This window comes from Schistocerca piceifrons, chromosome 3 (assembly GCF_021461385.2).
Source record: "Schistocerca piceifrons isolate TAMUIC-IGC-003096 chromosome 3, iqSchPice1.1, whole genome shotgun sequence".
NCBI lineage: Eukaryota > Metazoa > Arthropoda > Insecta > Orthoptera > Acrididae > Schistocerca > Schistocerca piceifrons.
The window spans coordinates 717,482,111-717,502,948 of NC_060140.1; the positions used below are offsets into that span (position 1 = coordinate 717,482,111).

The 20,838-nt window shown below is 40.4% G+C and overlaps 1 protein-coding gene across 1 annotated transcript in view; it reads left to right on the plus strand.

The window, feature by feature from the left end:
• LOC124789074 (glutamine-dependent NAD(+) synthetase) overlaps positions 1 to 20,838 on the plus strand; it is a 196,639-nt gene that overhangs the window by 56,938 nt on the left and 118,863 nt on the right. Inside the window, exons 7-8 of the mRNA XM_047256365.1 lie at positions 5,895 to 6,026; positions 7,222 to 7,457. Coding sequence (XP_047112321.1) covers positions 5,895 to 6,026; positions 7,222 to 7,457 — 368 coding nt within the window. The remainder of the gene's footprint in view (positions 1 to 5,894; positions 6,027 to 7,221; positions 7,458 to 20,838) is intronic.

Sequence of the window (20,838 nt, forward strand, 5' to 3'; positions counted from 1 at the left end):
GGCACAATGGTCACAGGTTTGTCAGATCCATGGGAGAGTATCACAGAGATACTGAAGGAACTGTACTGGAAGACTCTTGAAGACAGATGTAAACTATCCCAAGAAAGTGTATTATCAAAATTTCAAGAACCAGATTTAAATGATGACTCTAGGAATATACACTCCTGGAAATGGAAAAAAGAACACATTGACACCGGTGTGTCAGACCCACCATACTTGCTCCGGACACTGCGAGAGGGCTGTACAAGCTATGATCACACGCACGGCACAGCGGACACACCAGGAACCGCGGTGTTGGCCGTCGAATGGCGCTAGCTGCGCAGCATTTGTGCACCGCCGCCATCAGTGTCAGCCAGTTTGCCGTGGCATACGGAGCTCCATCGCAGTCTTTAACACTGGTAGCATGCCGCGACAGCATGGACGTGAACCGTATGTGCAGTTGACGGACTTTGAGCGAGGGCATATAGTGGGCATGCGGGAGGCCGGGTGGACGTACCGCCGAATTGCTCAACACGTGGGGCGTGAGGTCTCCACAGTACAGCGATGTTGTCGCCAGTGGTCGGCGGAAGGTGCACGTGCCCGTCGACCTGGGACCGGACCGTAGCGACGCACGGATGCACGCCAAGACCGTAGGATCCTACGCAGTGCCGTAGGGGACCGCACCGCCACTTCCCAGCAAATTAGGGACACTGTTGCTCCTGGGGTATCGGCGAGGACCATTCGCAACCGTCTCCATGAAGCTGGGCTACGGTCCCGCACACCGTTAGGCCGTCTTCCGCTCACGCCCCAACATCGTGCAGCCCGCCTCCAGTGGTGTCGCGACAGGCGTGAATGGAGGGACGAATGGAGACGTGTCGTCTTCAGTGATGAGAGTCGCTTCTGCCTTGGTGCCAATGATGGTCGTATGCGTGTTTGGCGCCGTGCAGGTGAGCGCCACAATCAGGACTGCATACGACCGAGGCACACAGGGCCAACACCTGGCATCATGGTGTGGGGAGCGATCTCCTACACTGGCCGTACACCACTGGTGATCGTCGAGGGGACACTGAATAGTGCACGGTACATCCAAACCGTCATCGAACCCATCGTTCTACCATTCCTAGACCGGCAAGGGAACTTGCTGTTCCAACAGGACAATGCACGTCCGCATGTATCCCGTGCCACCCAACGTGCTCTAGAAGGTGTAAGTCAACTACCCTGGCCAGCAAGATCTCCGGTTCTGTCGCCCATTGAGCATGTTTGGGACTGGATGAAGCGTCGTCTCACGCGGTCTGCACGTCCAGCACGAACGCTGGTCCAACTGAGGCGCCAGGTGGAAATGGCATGGCAAGCCGTTCCACAGGACTACATCCAGCATCTCTACGATCGTCTCCATGGGAGAATAGCAGCCTGCATTGCTGCGAAAGGTGGATATACACTGTACTAGTGCCGACATTGTGCATGCTCTGTTGCCTGTGTCTATGTGCCTGTGGTTCTGTCAGTGTGATCATGTGATGTATCTGACCCCAGGAATGTGTCAATAAAGTTTCCCCTTCCTGGGACAATGAATTCACGGTGTTCTTATTTCAATTTCCAGGAGTGTATTACAGCCCCCATATGCATTGTTCACGTAGGGATCATGAGGATAAGATTAAAACAATTACTGCATGCACAGAGGCATCAGACAATAATTCTTCACATGCTCCATACATGAATGGAATGGGAAGAAACCCAAATAACTGGTACAATGGGATGTACCCTCTGCCATGCACTTTATGGTGGTTTGCTGAGTATAGATGTAGAAGTTAAAACTAATGATACTGTTGGACCCAGTGCAATGAAAGTAATTACTGAATAATAAATTGAGGTGGAGCAAAGTCCAATTCATTTTTGTCAGCATATACATACATGTCATTGATGTACGGTACACACAAAAATATAATAATTGGCATAAACTACTGGAAAGAAAAATTACAGTAATCAGTGATGCAATTGAAGATGCAGTTGTAGTTGTTCTAGCTGGCAATATCACACATTCCATTCAGATACCCCCAGAAAAGACTTTTTCACACTTAAAAATAAATTAGTTGTTAACAAATTCCTCTTTTTCAGAAATGCTTTTTGTGCTATAGCCAACCTGCATTTTATATCTTATCTACTTTGGTCTTCATCAGTTGTTTTGCTAATTAAGTAGCAAAACTTGATTATCACTTTCATGTCTGATTTCCTAAATTAATTCCTTCAGCATCACTTAATTTGATTTGACTTCATCCTGTTACCCTTTTTGTACTCTTATTGATATTCTTTGTATAGCTTCTTTTCAAGAGACTATCAATTAAATTAAACTGATCTTATAAATCTTTTGCTGTTTCTGACAGAATTACAATGTCATCAGCACACACTGAATAACAATGGGATGGGCTACAACCCTGTCTCACTTCCTTCTCAGCAATGGCTTGCCTTTCGTACCTTTCAACTCTTATAACTGTAGTCAACTTTCGCTGAGTGCTTTTTATACCTGCTATCTTCAGAATTTCAAAGGGTGTATTCCAGTCAGCATTTCCAAAAGCTTTCTGTAAATCTACAAATGCTATAAAAATAAGTTTGCCTTTCTTCAGCCAATCTTCTAGGACAAATCGTAAGGCCAGTATTGCCTCATGTATTCCTGCATTTCTTCTGAACCGAAACTGTCCTTCTATGAGTAGCCTTCAAGTTTTTCCATTCTCCTGTAAATAATATGTGACAGAATTTTGCAACCAGTGTTATTGACTGATAGATCATTAATATTGACACCCTCAGTTCCTGCCTTCTATTGAATTCGGATTATTGCATTCTTTTTTTAAATCTGGTGGTGTTTCACATGTCTTGTGCCTCTTGCACAATAGATTGAACAGTTTTTTCATTGCTGGCTCTCCCTAGGATATCAGTAATTCTGAAGGAATGTCATTGATTCTAGGGGCCTTTAGTCAACTTGTTATTAGGTGCTCTTCCAAATTGTTCCCTCAGTATCACATCTCCTGACTCGTTTTCGTCTACTTCCTCTTCTCCATTGCCTTCAATTTCATCCCCCTTGTATAGACCCTCATAATACTCCTTCCACCTTTCTCTTCTATTCTTAATAATGTCTTACCACATGGTCTCATAGTATTCATTCAGCAGCTTCTTTTCTCCAAAGCTCTATTTGATAGGTGGAATGTGTCTTGCTCCTACTTATACATACTTCTACATCCTTTAATTTGTCTTCTAGCCATCCCCACATAGCCATTTTGCACTATCTGCAGATCTCATTTTTTATAAGTCTGTATTTCTTTTCACCTATTTCATTTGCTGCATATTTATGTTTTCTCCTAGTGTTAATTAAATTCATTATCTCCTGATTAATCCACGGATTTCCACTAGGCTTTGTCTTTTTACCTTATTTGATGCTCTGCTGCCTTCACTATTTCATCTCTCAAGGCTACCTGTTCATCTTCTATTGTGTGTCTTTCCCAGTAATTGCCTAATTCCACCCATTTAACCTTTGAAACTCTCAACAACCTATGGTGCTTTCATTTTATCCATATCTCATCTCCTTAATTTCCTACCTATTGCAATTTCTTCTGTTTTAATCTGAAGTTCATAACTAATTAATTATATGTCCCTTTCACATCTGCTCCTTAAAATGTCTTACAGTTTAAAATCTGGTTCCAAAATCTCTGTCTTGTCATTATGTAATTAATTCAAAGCCTTTCAGTACATCCAGGTCCCTTCTAGGTATACAGTCTTCTTACACGATTCTTAAACAAAGTGTTACGAATGATGAAACAATTCTCTGTGTAAAATTGTGCCATATGGCTTCCTCTTTCACTCCTACCTCTAGTCCATGTTCTCCTACTATTTTACTGATCTTCTTACTACTGAAGTCCAGTCCATCAAAATTCAGTTTTTGTCTCCCTTAATTAGCTGAATAATTTATTTTATCTCATGTACTCTTTCAATCTCTTCCTCAGCAGAGGAAACCTGTACTGTTCTGGTGAATTATGGCCTAATACCTATTGTTGCTGTGAGTAGACATTCACTATGCTGTTCACAGAACTTACTCGCATTACTGATTTTTTTAAATTCATTATTAGACTAACCCTTGCATTACACTATTTGATTTTGTATTTATGACCCTGTGTCCATCTGACCAGAAATCCTTCATGCTTTGCTAATTCCCACTGTATTTAACTTGAAACAATCCATCCACAGTTATTTATCCTGATTGCCCTGTTGAGGCAGCTAATATCCCATACCCCACCCTGTATAATGTCAGTGTTGTTTTTCTAATGACTACTCCTGATTGGTCTCTGCCTGGAGACCCAAATGATGAGCTATTTTGCTTCCAGAAGATTTTACCCACAAGGATGCCATCACCATTTAACCATATGGTAGAGCTGCATGCTTTTCAGACATGTTTTCAGCCGTTCACTGTACCACCCTAGAAGATAAATGCCAACTATCATAATTGATGTAATTTTCTGGGACACTAATCAGGAGCTTTTGATGAATTCTTGTGTGACTTAGTGGGTGAATGTGCAGCTACAAATCTGAAGGTCTGGTGTTCAATACTTGGTTGGTCATAGGATTTTTTTCTATCCCATTTCACTTCTTTTATCTGTGATGATGATTTGTTATTGTGAAAGATGCCAAGTCACTCCATGGTTTGAAAGCAAAGGCATGCACATCACCTCTGTCTGAGTCATGCACAGCAAACCACTGCAGTGTTCAAACCAAATTTTGAGTCAAGGACAACCTCAATAATTACACCCAAGATGGCTGTAAATGAGTTTCTGGCTCACCAAGTGCGAAAAAACAAGCTTCTGCTCTTCTAACTAAACAACTCAATAACTAGTTTTTCTTCTAGTGTCTATTTCATTTAAATTTGTCAGGATATAAATTAAGGACTAATAACTGATGAGGTATCACAGTAACTAAGGCAATATATTACTTGAGCAGTTTTATATTTTTATTTGCCCAACTAAGTGTTTATTTGGTATCCCCAAATCACTTTGATTGAAAAACAAGATGGTTACTTAAATGGAACAATGATGCATTGTCCTCCTCAATTTGTCCATTGAAACTAATGCTCAATCTATTAATGACATTAAGGTCAGTAGAATGATTACCTCTGTCTCTCCTTTCTTCATTCCTTTTAACAACAAAATAAGTTCATGGAAACTTAATTACAAAATGTGTGTATAGCTACCTTGGCTGTATAAAATTGTCAAATTGACTATGGTTTTGACAGCACTAAGGCGGTCTTCATCAGAATAAAAGTTACATAGGATTACATGTAATCACACCATAGGTGAAAAACATCTGAGCAAAAATGCTCTTGTCAAATTGAAATTATCACAAGAATAAAAATTAAACTATAAAAATATAACATGTTTGTCAATTGGAATAAAATGTTCGATTGAAATACACTAGTGTGACGGTAGCGGCAGTTTGATCCAGTTCTTAGCCCTAAGCAACCTCGCAACTGCCGTTGTATTTCGATGGAACATTTTATTCCAGTTGACAAACGTGTTATATTTTTACAGTTTAATTTTTATTCTTGTAATAATTTCAATTTGATGAGCATTTTTGCTCAGATGTTTCTCACCCATGGTGTGATTACATGTAATCCTTTGTAATCTTTATTCTGATGAAGACTGCCTTAGTGCTGTCAAAACCATGGTCAATTTGACAACAATTTTATGCAGACGAGCTGACAATACACACATTTTGTAATTAAGTTAACGCATGGTTGCTCGACTTCAGCCAAAAACAGTGTTTAGAATTTTGTGGAAACTTTAAGACTCACTGAGTTAAGGTTGATTGCATCAACTCATATAACCAGCACTTGTTTTACTTTTCCAGTTTCACAGCATTATTTGACTTAAAAATTGCAGGCAGGGGGTTGTTACCTATTCAGCAATCTTCGTGGCTGTGATGGCCAGAGAATGTATTTCAATGGATGCTCCTGTATAGCTCTGAATGGTGGTATCTTGAATCGAAGCCAGCAGTTTAGTTTGTCTGAAGTGGTAAGTATTATCCATGCTGTGTCATCAGTGTTCATTATGTACTATTTTAGTAGCGTTGGTGTAATAAATTGATAACTGAGGTTACTTTACATGAGTTCATACAAATTAGTTTTCAAAATGTTTTTATAAAATAATTGTGTATAATGCCTTCCTATGCCATCTCCTCTCCCCCTCCCCTGTCCCCTGCTAGTGTCCTACATCCTGCCCTTTCCAGCGTTTCCCTATCCCCAGTCAGTTTCCATTTCCTTTTTGAATTTCCTTTTGGCTCCAGGCATCTGTACAAATGAGTGCACCTGACTGTTTCTCTATGGCATTCACACATGTTAAATGCTTGGTGTTGATAATTGAGAAAATTGTTTTATTTGAATATGAGTTGAAGTTCCTTTTAAAATTTGGGGTGTGTCTAAGGTCTTCTATCTGAAGAATGAGTTATCATCCCAGTGCAAAATGTCAGAATATAAGGATGTAGGTCGCCACGCAGGATTAGCCGTGCGGTCTAAGGCGCTTCAGTCATGGACTGTGCGGCTGGTCCCCGCGGAGGTTAGAGTCCTCCCTCAGGCATGGGTGTGTGTGTTTGTCCTTAAGATAATTTAGGTTAAGTAGTGTGTAAGCTTAGGTACTGATGACCTTAGCAGTTAAGTTCCATAAGATTTCACACTACATTTTTTTTTAAAGGATTTAGGTCCATGAGTATGGAAGTTGTGCATAGCTTGGTAGCTAATCTTCGGCTCAGTAGTACATACCACAATTTTCATAGTATCAACTTTTTGAACAAATTTATGAATTGTTCTGAAGTATTATTTTGTTCATCAGCCACATTATATTATTGTTTACCAGTAATTGTTTTATTATTATAGGTAATATCTATTAATTTAATAATATATGTATTATTCACAAGTTGCTAAATCACCCATTATTATTATTATTTCTATCTTTTCTCAGACGTTATGTCTGGTCAAAAATGGAAAGTGACGCGGACCTTGATCAAGTGTGACTTTCTTTTAACTGTACGGTATATGTTACATTGCATTTAGGAACTTTCGGGTAATTGAACAAGTGTCAATAATTACAGATTTATTATTATTATTATTATTATTATTATTATTATTATTATTATTATTCTGGTAGTATTAAGAATACAAATGCCGTATTATAAGTTTGTTTTCTAATTATCTACGACTTTCTTTCCACACAGGAAGTAGTAGTATCAACAGTGGATCTTGAAGACATACGCACTTACCGCAATGCTGTGCGATCTCGAACACATCATGCAGCAGCTAGTCCTTCTTATCCACGTATAAGTGTAGATTTTGCACTTTCAGCAGATAATGATGTGTTCCTACCAACAGAAAGGCCCATTGAGTGGTTATATCACACGCCTCAGCAGGAAATTGCCTTGGGTCCAGCTTGTTGGCTTTGGGATTACCTCAGGTATTAAAAAAAGATCCCAAACTACGCACTGTATGTTTTTCATTTTATGCTATAATATAAGTGCCATTGATGGAAAGAGCTTCTGCAAATAATGGGGAAATAAAATGAACAAAAATTCCTTCTATTTGACGTTTCATAAGTTTGTTGGAGGATAACTAACACAGTTACATTAGAAATATCGAAGTCTTCTTATTGGCTGCCCCTTTAGAAGGGGATTGTTCCCATTAAATGAGATCAATCCCATTTCAAAGGGGAGAGACAGTAAGAACTAAAGAACTGCTCAAATATGTATCTAATAGAGCTGACAAGCAAATTAAATTATTTGGTCTACAATGTTAATTTCAGTGAATGATGGAATTAAAAGGCACACAGGTTCATAAATAAAATTCTCTAGAAATTTTTTTAAATGTTGGACCTATTAAGGATATAGCTGTAAATATAAGAATAAATAGTAGACACACTTGTAACACATGGGAGACAGAAGAATCCCAATGCTGGACTGTGAGTACTTGACTATTTGATATCAATCATTGGGGAGACTCTACAAAAGGTGGCATAATTGAGATGGACCTGATTGAAAAGTCGGATTCTTGATGGAAAAAAAGGCTCTAATGCTGTTAAGTTACACATTACATACACTACAGATTTAGCATCTTTGTTTGCTTTTTGAAAAATCTTTTGTGTATCAGTCCAGAAAAAGGAGGGGGGGGGGGGGGGGAGGAGGGAGGAGAAAAAGAAATGGGGAAAGACGGCATCCCTCATCTGTTCACAAGGACAAGACAACAAATTCAAGAAAGTACGTGTCCTCAGTGTCTGGCAGTTATATTATCCTGGAATATATTTGAAACTTTGAATGCATGTCCATATCTTCCAAATGAGAAATCAGTGCACACTTAAGGAGACATCTATCTTCTGACAATCGGATTACTTACTTCATTCCCAGATCTTGTAGATTAAATACTTATCACCATATTAAACTGGCAGATGATACATACATGCTAATACAGTGTGTTTCGCTCCCAATGATGATTTTTGGGAGAACTGATGACTAGCTAAACACAGAGTAAACTTGCAAAGTAGTTTGTTAAATATTAATTTAATTTTCCCATCACTGTAGAAGTGTTACAATTGTTCCACTTTATGAGCAAAGACACATGTATTCAGAAGCTATAGAACTACTAGTCTCCTTCTTGTAACATTCAAGATGTCCACTAGAACTGTCATAGATATTTTAAAATGTGTGTCTAAGTTAGCCAAATATACAAGCATGCTTTCAGAATGGGTCTAGCCATTTTATAGTCTTAACTATTTAAAGCAGACCAATGAATATGAATTGCTGTTTTCCCTGGGATGAATAGGTGTTGAAGGTGCCTTTTTTTCTGTTTCAGTCTATGTTGTTATGGTGAATAACATAAAATGTATGGTTTCCATTAAATTTTTTCAAGGCATGGGTACATTAAGAATCAGAAAGGGGAACTAGACAGCGAGATTCCATTTCGCTAAAGCTATTCTCGTAAAATGTCGTACCTACAGTATTCTTATAATAATTAAGCCTATTTCAAATCTCTAAATAAAGAGTGTTTTCTTATGTTTTTGAAATGAAAAACAGATTACCCAGTGCAGTGTGTGACCCAATATGGAAGTTGTCATCCTTGTAGCGGCATAGAGAAATAAATTGATAGTTTACTGCAGGTGTATCTGCTAAACTGGCATCTCCCTATCGTGCCTGTGCCATCGATCTGTAACTTTTATGGCAGCAGTGAAACTGGAAGATGTAGAATTGAAATTTAGTCTCACTGGCAGTGGTGTGAAGAAGACATTTATTGGCCTTTCAGTTTTTGTGTCCAAATAATTCCATGGAGAACATTGGCATAATCTTCAGTTTACTTGTTACAACTCTTTTTCCATACTTAAATGCACAACTCGGTACAGAAATCAATCTATCTTCAGACTGACCTCGACTCAAACATATCTCCATCCAAAACAAAACCAATCTGATATGCATATATCAGGGGTTAACCATAGACTAAAGGCAAAGCATAAATATTGCATGGAGTGTCTATAACAGTACAGTTCCAACATTCATTATATCTCTGCTCAGTAAGTAGCTTTACACTAGTACTTAATTACTGCAGGAAGGGAGGGGGGTCAGAAATATAACCCAAACAAGAGTTTTTGAGGCCATGCAGTCATTCACACCATCCCAGCAATTTTTGGGAGTGTGAGTCAATCATCTCTTCAAATATATCAAGTGTGTAATGAAGTTTTGATGAAATCTGTATTTTGATGCACTTCACATTTTATGGTGGAGCTGTAACTGCTGCTGCTGTTGTTACTGTTGTTATTGCAAACAGATCTGTTTTATGAAGCTTTGAAAAGCTTGTATTATTTTTGTTTTAGATTTGCACGTTACAAAAGAAGCAGAAAACTAGTACCTCTAAAGGCAATATCAACAACTTGCAGTAGCAATTAGTCAGTAATAGAAATAATTGGCTTCAGTAATTCGTGACAAAACAAAATTAAATCATCATATAGGTTCAGTCTCAGGTGAATTAGGTTGCAGACTTCAGTTCATTGTTAGAATATGGGGAACATGCAGTTTTTATAAAAAGAAGTCTGCATACAGAACACTTGTACACCTCATTTTGGAATGTTGCTCAAGTGTGTTTGACTCACAGAAACAGAACTAACAGGGAATATTGAATGTGTGAAGAGAAGGGCAACACAAAAGGTAACAAGTTTGTTTGACTCTCAGGACAGTGTAATGGAAATGCGGAAAAATGTGGGTTGGCATGCACATGAAGATATATGCCAACTATCTGACAAAAGTGTACTTACAAAGTTTCAAGAACCAGTATTGAATTTAAAATATGTTGCAGACCCTTCAGTATTGCTCCTATAGGAGTTGCAAAGACAAGATTACAGTAATTACAGAGCACACAGATGCATTTAAACGGTAATTTTTTCCATGCTCCATTTCAAAGTAGAATGGGAAGAAACCCTAAAATGTGTATAATGATAAATACCCTTTGTCATTCACGTCACAGTGGTTTGTATTGTATGCATGATGTGAACCATGAGAAATAAAGATGGAGCAGTAAAGTGTTAGAGATAACAGGAGGTCCTCATTCTGTCTCACACTTCTCACTCATTGTCTTAGTTTCCCTCATCCTGACAACAGTTGGAAACTTATGCTGGAACCTGTGGCCTCTCTCTCTGTTCTGTACTTTCACATCATCTCTCTCTTTTCTCCTCAAAGAAAGAAATGGTAATTCAGAAGCCTAACAATTTTTTTTTCCATTTTTAAATGTATCAGCAGTACTGGAACTCTGCCTTCCAAAATGACATACTGGACTGCCTCTTTGTCTCATTGTAATTTTAAATTATTGTTCCTAAAAAAGGAAATGTAGGAAGGTAATACCAATGCAAGTACAAATAATGCCAAGTATGTTTTCCAGTTACAGGTGGAAGGTTGATAAATCGCAATAAACTTCCAAGCTTAGCTAGAATTTACACTTGTTACACCCAAAAGCCTGATGCCTCCTGCCATTTTTGTTCTAGTTATTTCTCACATAGGATTGATAAATGTTGCACTGTAAGAACAATGCTGATGATAAGTTTTTGATACATTTTTTCTTGGGGATAGCGGCGGATCAGCTCTTTTCGTTGATGTATCCTGTACTTAGAGCAGACTGTACATATGGCTCCTCCCTGTTCAAATATTTTGTAATTTGAGAGGTAACTGCGACCTCTAAAACTCAAGTGGACTGTCACTGTGAAAATATACAGAAAATAATGTCTGTCTCACATTATAGGTATGGTTACTGCCATTTGTCTTCACAACAGTACTCCAGCATGCCAGTCAAAAGTTTGTACTAAGTTTTACAACAGGTGACTATAGGTTCATTCCCCACAACTATCTATCTCCAGTCTGAATGGATTTTTCGAGGGTGTTCCTTATAGAATAAAGCTGAACTATGCAAACATTAAGCTCAGGATACAAAATAATTCTGATTTTACACGGCTTTCCATTGGGGGCTGCAAGAGCTTTGACAGTTTTGATTGTTTCGACTATATTTAAGATCAAAGTGTCCAGTGAACATTGAAATGTTGAAAAACCTAGGAAAAGCAAGGAATTTTCGAAATCAGGAAGAAAACTGGGAAAAACCTTCAATTGTATTTGAAAACTTTAATTTTTTTCAATTTTTTTGGTACCATACCCTCTGTGATATTTCAAATAGCATTTGAATATTCAAAAGGGAATCTACATATTATACATATAATACTCATTGGTGATCCAATCGGTATAACAATTGCAAACTGTCATAGCTGTGTTGCAAAAGTACCAGAGCTAATAGAAAACACTGACGCTTAAATCATTATAGGCACTGAAAGCTGGCTAAAGCTGGAGATAAGTTAACCCGAAATTTTTGTGAAGGACCTAATGATATTCCGAAAAGTTAGGCTAAGCACAGTTGGCGGTGGTGTGTTTGTTGCTGTTAGTAGTAGTTCACCTTGTTGTGAAATTGAAGTAGATAGTTCCTGAGAGTAAGGGCAGAAGTCATTCTTGACAAGAAAACACATGTTTAAATCCAGAGGTACGCATATAACATCATCCGAAATTGTGCTAAATGAATTCTCTGAAAATTATTTCGAGCAGTTAGTGCTTGAGCCCACACGAATAGTAAATGGTTGTAAAAACACAATTGACGTTTTGAAACAAATAATCCAGAGCTAATAACAAGCATTAAAACAGGTACAGGAATTAGCGAACACGGGGTTGTCATTGCGAGACTGAATATTGTAACCACCAGATCCTCCAAAAATAAATGAAAAATACACCTATTCAAAAAAAAGCAGATAAAAATTCACTTGACGCCTTCTACTCATTCCAAATTAACAATGCAAGTGTAGACCAGCTATGGCTTGAAGTCAAAGAAACAGTGTCGGCAGCAATTAAGAGATTTATACGAAATATATTAACAAACGATGAAGCTGATCCTCCTTGGTATAGCAAACACTTCAGAACAGTGTTGCAGAAGCAACAAAAAAAAGCATGCCAAATTTAAATGGATATAAAATCTCCAAGATTGATGATTTTACAGAAGCTCAAAATTTAGCACCGACTTCAATGCGAGATGCTTATAATAGTTTCCACAGTGAAAATTAGTCTCAAAACCTGTCCTCACCTTTGATCCACATAGCAAAGATGTCATCAATGAATCTGAACCAGGTGAGGGGTTTAGGTGTCTGGGTTTTGAGGAAGGATTCCTTTAGATGGTCCATGAATACGTTGGTATAGGATAGTGCCATGCAGGTGCCCATAGCCGTACCCCAGATTTTTTTGTAGGTAATGTCTTCCAAGGAGAAGTAATTGTGGATGAGGATATAGTTGGTCATGGCGACTAGGAAGGAGGTGGTTGATTTGGAATCCATTGGGCGTTGAGAAAGGTAGTGTTCAATAGTGATAAGGGTATGTGCATTAGGGATGTTAGTGTACAGGGAGATGGCATCAGTAGTAACAAGCAGGGCACTGTGTGGTAAAGAGCCAGGAACTGTGCAGAGTCGGTGGAGGAAATGGTTGGTATCTTTTATATTGGAGGGTAAGTTCTGGGTAATAGGTTGAAGACGTTGGTCTACAAGAGGAGAGATTCCCTTGGTGTGGGCACAGTAATCGGCCACAAGGGGGCATTCTGGGAGATTACGTTTATGGACTTCAGGAAGCAATGTAGAAGGTAGGAGTGCGTGTTGTTGGTAGTGGTGAACAGAGAGATGGACTTAAGAGAGGTTCTGGGATGTACCTAACAATTTGAGTCGTGATTGGAGATAATGCAAGGTCTGTAGGTGGGAGTGTCTGACAGGTGGCGGCGTCCTTCCACCATGTAATCCTCACGTTTCAAAACGACAGTGCTGGAGCCTTTGTCCGCAGGTAAGATTGATTATAAGGTCAGGATAAGTTTTTAGATGGTGGACTGTGGTTCTTTCTGCAGATGTAAAGTTAGTTTGCCTGTTGAGGGATTTGGGGAATAATGGTGAGGGAATGTTCGAGGTTAAGAAATTCTGAAAAATTAACAGGGGGTGCAAACAATCCTGTTGGAAGAACATCTGCAACTGAGCATTATAGCAGAGGTTGAAAATACCACTTCTGTTGTAAATTACTTTATTTTCACATGACCGGTTTTGGACTGTTATAAGCCCATCCTCAGGTGTCATACTGGAATAATTTTCACGTGCTGCAACACACACAAAAAACTAAAAAACTTTTTTTCTAAAAAGTTTTAAAAACTTTCAAAAAACATTTAGAAACCATTGGTTGGGCTAGGTGCTGTGTAACCTATGTCAATGCCCAAGTGGCACCAGGCAGTACTGCGGACAACTGCCTGGGTAGGAAATAAATACAAATAATATCATGACACTTAATGGTGTGCTGTGGTCCCCCAAGCGCCGCATATACTAGGTGCAGTGTGCTGCCTTTGAGTGCAGAACAGGGAGTAGCGGATGCGAACGAGGAGGCAAATTGGTAAACCAGAGTGGCAAAAGTGCTGCCATCTATTGATGGAGAGAAGAACGTGGGGTAAACCACTAAATTCAAATTGTGAATGGCCGCGCTAGTGGCCCAACGTTCTTCTCTCCGTCAGTAGAGGGCAGCACTTTCGCCACTCTGGTTTACCAATTTGCCTCCTCGTTAGCATCTGCTACTCCCTGTTCTGTGCTCATAGGCAGCACACCATGCCTGGTACACACAGTGCTCGGGGACCACAGCACAGCGAAAGTGTCATATCATCATTTGCATATATTCCCTACCCAGGCAGTCGTCTGTAGTACTGTCTGATGCCACTTGCGCATTGACATATGTTTCAAAGCACCTAGCCTGATCGGCGGTTTTGAAATGTTTTTTAAAAGTTTTTTAAACTTTTTAGGAAAAAATTGTTTTTTTTGTTTTCTATGTGTGTTGTGTGTGAAAATTATCTCCAGTCTTTCCAGCATGACACCTGAGGATGGGCTTACAACAGTCTGAAACCCGTCATGTGAAAATAAAGTAATTTACAACTGAAGCAGTATTTTCAACCTCTGCTAATGGGGTGGTTTGGGGGCAGTGGGGGTGGATCATGGTTGAATGGAGGAGTGAACTGAGTTAGGCAATGTTCAGTATTGGTCTTTGGTTGAGTCTGATTGGTAGCATCTTCAGTGTAGGGACCGGGAGAAGAAGAGAAGGTCTTTAACAAGTCCTGTAGCATTGAATTTCGGGGTGTGGCAAAAGGTGAGGAGGCTTTTGGAAATGACTGATATTTCTGTGGGGATAAGGCTCCTGGAGGAAAGGTTCATGACTGTCGCAGGTCTGTTTAGGTTCTGGATTCTGTGTGATGGTGGGAGGGAGTTTTGAAGGGTAGCATAAGTGTAGTAGTTCTGCGAGACAGGGTTTGTCAGCTATGAGGGGTTGTGGGGAGGTTTGGAGATTGTTGAAGAGGTGGTAGACAGTGGTACTCCATGCAGGAGTAGGAAGTGAGCAGGATGAAGAGCCTTTTGAGGTAGTGTTGTTGATGTTGCTCAAGTTCCTGCAGGGCAAGAGTTTCAATATGTGTTATGGGTTCCAGGAATTTGAGATTGCATAGCAGGAGAATTTTGTGGATGGAGAGAAGATATTGCAAAGAGATTTGGGCTTGGTTGATATTGTTTTGCAGCACTATGTTTGTGAGGGCTAAGGATTGGCAGTATCGGAACAGCTTGAGATCATTGTGGAAGGAGGGGTGGCAGCTGGAGATGGGTAATTTGATGGTAAGGCCATTAGGGGGATTCCATGAGCCAAGAAACAATGCAGGAACAGTATGCGAGACTGGGATCTGGCTAGGGATAAGGATCCATGGTGGTGGAAAAACGCAAAAAATTACGTAAATAATGTAGAATTATGTCCGAAAAATTACACAAAGATACACCCAGATACATGTGAAAATTCACGAAAAGGATTAAATGGATGCAAAAGGGGGAAACAAGTTGAAATCTGAGGGAGTTGGCGATAATGAAAGGTGAAAACTCACTGAAATTGGTGATAATTCACAAGGATCAAAGTAAGGAAGAACTAATAAAAAAATATATTACTGTGGGTAGCATTTCTGAGGATGGATAAATGTAAAGGAGGAGGACAGCAGATGTGACTGGATGGTGGAATTAGTGGTTGCGAACTGGGATAGAATGGAGAAAGTGGTTGGGGGGGGGGGGGGGGGGTCATAGGATGAGACAAAAGATTGTGTGGCACCAAAATGGTGCGGGAGTTAACATGCAAAAATGCAGGAAATGACGCAGGGACAGTGATCAATTTGAAAGTGTTGTTGTTGTTGTTGTTGTTGTGATCTTCAGTCCTGAGACTGGTTTGATGCAGCTCTCCATGCTGTGCCAGCTTCTTCATCTCCCAGTACCTACTGCAACCAACATCCTTCTGAATCTGCTTAGTGTATTCATCTCTTGGTCTCCCTCTACGATTTTTACCCTCCATGCTGCCCTCCAATACTAAATTGGTGATCCCTTGATGCCTCAGAACATGTCCTACCAACCGATCCCTTCTTCTGGTCAAGTTGTGCCACAAACTTCTCTTCTCCCCAATCCTATTCAGTACTTCCTCATTAGTTATGTGATCTACCCATTTGAAAGTATAGGATTAATTATATCGGCGGGAGTACTGTGGGACATAAGATGTTGCACCATCAATCAGTGTGGTCTTATAGCTATCTGTTGTGCACGGCTGAGACAGTTGATGCTGCTCATAAGTAGAGTGTGCAGTGCAGTTTGCAAGGTGACAAGAGAAACGCAGGAAAGAAGAAACAGAAGAACAGACATTGAGTATAGTGATGGGAAAAAAATAGTAACAAAGTAAAACAGCACTGGGCTAGGATCGAATGAAAGCCGTCAGGCAAAAATCAAAGACTGGAAAATCCAAGATGGAATATATGACAAGGAAAGTGCTCCTCACCATCTAGTGGAGATGCTGAATCGCAGATAGGCACAACAAAAAGACTCACAATTATAGCTTTCGGCCGTTAAGGTGTTTGTCAACAATAGACAGACATATGACTTGATAAAGACCGTCTCTCCTTCTGCTGGTCACCACCAACCCTACCAATCAGACTCAACTAAAGACCAATATTAAACATTGCCTAACTCAATTCACTCCTCCATCCAACTGTGATCCACCCCCACTGCCCCCAAACCACCCCATGTTAACTATCCAGAATTTCTTAACCTCAAACCTTGCCTGACCATCAGCCCTCAAATCCCTCAACATGTAAACTAGCCGTATATTGGCAGAAAGAACTGCAGTCCACCATCTAAAAACTGATCCTGATATTATAATCCTGCCTGCAGACAAAGGCTCCACCATTGTTGTTTTGAACAGCAAGGATTACCTTGTGAAAGGACTTCGATAGCTGTCTGATACTTCCACCTACAAACCTTGCCACAGTGACCCCATTACAATAATGCAGCAGGATCTCCAGTCATTACTCAAATCCTTAGGCCCATCCCAGAACCTCTCCCTTTCTGCTCCCCCCTACCACTCCCAGCCCTCCTACCTTCTACATGGTTCCTAAAGTCCGTAAACCTAATCACCCAGGACGCCCCATTGTGGCAAGTTACTGTGACCCCACTGAGAGAATCTCTGCTCTCGTAGCCCAACACCTTCAACCTATTACCCGGAACCCACCCTCCTATATAAAAGATACCAAACATTTCCTCCGCCGACTCTGCACAGTTCCTGTCCCTGTACCACACAGTTCCTCGCTCATCACTATTGATGCCATCTCCCGGCACACTAACATCCCTTACGCCCATGGCCTTACTACAGTTGAACAATACCTTTCCCAACGCCCAACGGATTTCAAACCAACCAGCTCCTTCCTAGTCACCATGACTAACTATATCCTCACCCACAATTATTTCTCCTTGGAAGGCATTACCTTCAAACAAATCTAGGGTACGGCTATGGGCACCACCTGACACCATCCTATGCCAACATATTCATGGGCCATCTAGAGGCATCCTTCCTAAAAACCCAGAATCCTAAACCCTTAATGTGGTTCAGAGTCACTGATGAAATCTTTGCTATCGATCGACAGATTGAAGGTGAGGACACCCTATCCACATTCCTCCATAACCTCAACAACTACTCACCATTTGCTTTACCTGGTCCTACTCAACCCAACAAGCCACCTTCCTAGATGTTGACCTCCACCTCGAAGATGGCTACATTAGTAGCTACTAACCACTAGCAATACTTCAACAGCTGCCACCCATTCCATACCTAGAAGTCCCTTCCATACAGCCCAGCCACCCATGGTCTTCACATCTGCAGTGACAAGCAGACCCTCTTGAAATATACCAAGGGTCTCGCTGAAATCTACACTGACTGTAATTATCCTCCCAACCTTGTAGCAAAACAAATCGCCCGTGTCTTATCTTTCCAGTCTCTCACCACCTCCCAAAGTCCCACCGTCCAGCCACAGAGGATCATTCCCTTCGTAATTCAGTACCACCCAGGCATGGAGTAACCGAATTACATTCTCCACCAGGGTTTAAATTACCTGTTGTTGTGCCCTGACATGAGAAATGTCCAGCCTACTATCCTTCCCACCCTTCCGACAGTGGTAATCTGCCGTCCACCGAACCTACAAAATGTACTTGTCCATCTTTACACAGCCCCTGTTCTCAATCCCCTACCTCATGGGTCATAGCCCTGTAATAGACCTTGATGCAAGACGTGTGCCATACATCCTCCCATCACCACCTACTCTAGGCCAGTCACTAACATCACCTATCCCATCAACGGCAGGGCTACCGGTGAAACCAGTCATGTGGTGTACAAGCTAAGCTGCAACCACTGTGCTGCATTCTGTGTATGCAAGCTGTCTGACCCCATGAATGGCCACTGACAAACTGTGTCCAAGAAACAAAGAGAGCCACACTGCCAAACATGATTTCCTTCATGTCAGTAATTGTTTCATACCCTGTGCCGTATGGATCGTTTCCACCAATACCAGCTTTTCTGAATCGCACAGGTGCGAACTTTCCTTGCAATACAGTCTACGATCCTGTAACCCTCCTGACACCAACCTTCATTAGTCACTGTCCTCACCCATCCAGCCCCTTCCATGTTCCCATTCCATCACTACACAGCTGTCATTCCACTATCATACCCAGTCTTTTTATTTCTCTCCTTTTCCACTGCTCACCCCCCCCCCCCCCCCCTCCACCCTCACCATCTCTCCCTTGCCCACAGTCTAACCTGCAGCACTTCGCTGTCTGCTGCCCTCACCATACTATCCCTTCCCCTCCCCCTCTCCACTCCAGCCTCCTCTTTACCCCTACCCAACTGCCGCTCTCATAAAGCACTGGTGCTGCTGCTCACAGTGTGTTCTCAGTTGCCTGAGGCTACAGCTGTGTGTGTGCGCGTGTACACGTGCTTGCAATGCAGTGCCTCCATTATATGGTGAGTAGGAACTTTCCTTCTCATAATTTTGTTACATTCCATACTGGATTTTCTATTGTTTGATAAATCATTAATAACGACATGTTACTGTTTTTCTGAAATATACAATAGCAAATGATTTGCTTGAAGGTGTAAAAAGGTTGTTGGGTTTGGAAAACTCAAAAAAATTAGCATTTGTCAATAAATGGATCAAACATGAATTTAAAACTTTTAAATGACTTTAACAAGGTATCAGAAGAATCCTTAGATTGTCTACAACTGATACAGATTGGTATCTGCAGTTTCCACATATTACGACACTTTCAAAATGGACATATCCAAAACTAATTGGGAAATTGTCATTTTTAGTGTGCTTTATTATTTATTTCATGATTCACCTATGCAGTGGTCACAATAGACTGAGATAACCGGATCTTCGTCTTTTCCTATGTCATTTTCTGGAACAAGATGGGACAAAATCACCAATGCAGCTGAAAAAGCTGTGGAAATTTTTGGACATATTATGTTACTGAGATAAACAAATGGAAAACTATTTCCCAGTCATAAAGTATCAGTCTTTTGTGAAGCTTTCAGTGACAAACTGTTAGTTCCATAACTGACATTCTTCAGTCCAACAGCATACTTGTTGGAACCACTTTTACTCGATTTTCAGAGTGATGTCCCAATGGCTCCATTTCTTTATGATGTGCTACATAGTCTTATGAAAATTGTGTGCAGTGAGGTTTGAAACTAGAAGTCTTGAAAAACAAAAACTCATCTTTAACAAAGGATATAAAGAATTTCATTACATCGATAAGGTTCAGTGTGACCTTTGCCACAAGAAGTACATTGAAAAAAATTAGAAATGTATCTGAAGATGAAATATTGTTGCTAAAGGAAAATATGTGAACATACATTGTTGGCATAATAGAGATGTTGCGAGAAAGATCGCCATTCAAATACAATTTAACATGTGCAATTTCCTGCTTGAATCCAAGAACTGCATTAAACCAAGAAGTAGCTCAGAGAAGATTGGCAGCATGTTTTGAAATTTTGGTGTCAAATGGAAAAATGTTAGGTTCAAAGGCAGACCGTGTCAAACTTGAATTTGTGAAGGTCTACAGAAAAAGAAAAATTGAAGATGAGATTAAATGTTACAAGAGAAGTAAAAATCACCTTTAATTCTAAATTAATGTAATCAAATTATCTTCAAAGATTTTATTTCGTCTCATTGTCTCTGCAGAGCAGTACCATGGGAAGCAAGGAGAGGATGTACTTTGGTGGCCACTATCCTCTTTCTGTAACACAGACTGCATGCGTAGATTAACTAGGTACTTTATTCATAAGAATGGAAAGTTTACTTAAGATATTCGTTGTGGTACATGCTCTTCTTTATCGTCCGCGTGAACCTCACTGCTGGTGAAGTACAATTATAGTTGCTATGTGCCGCGTGTCTCTAAGATGGCTACAGCAATTCCTGCTGAGCTGTGACTGATGACACTGGAACTTAATCAGTTCGACAGACTCAAACAGACCCTCCCTCCAGTCTGTCACGGCGATCCTAAATACTGGTGGCTGAGGGGGTGTTGGTGGCGCGTTTCCTGTGACTCTGTCGTCGGCCTCTGTTTGTTGTCTCGCAGCATCTATGCCGCATGGTGTGCTGGTACCAGCTAATGTCAACACAAAAGCCATACCCAAAATTCCAAGATTTTGTGGATATTATTAAAATAATTTCACATGGAATTACTTCTGTTGCTCAAATCTTTTCTGTAAACTCTGAAATTATAGTTGAAAATAAAACAGAAAATGGCCATATTGCTCAGAGGTACATATGTGACGCAATCCAGAACACAGAGTTGACAATTTAATCATAGACAAAAGGCTTACACACTATTTTCACAATGCACATTCTTTGTACAAAGACAA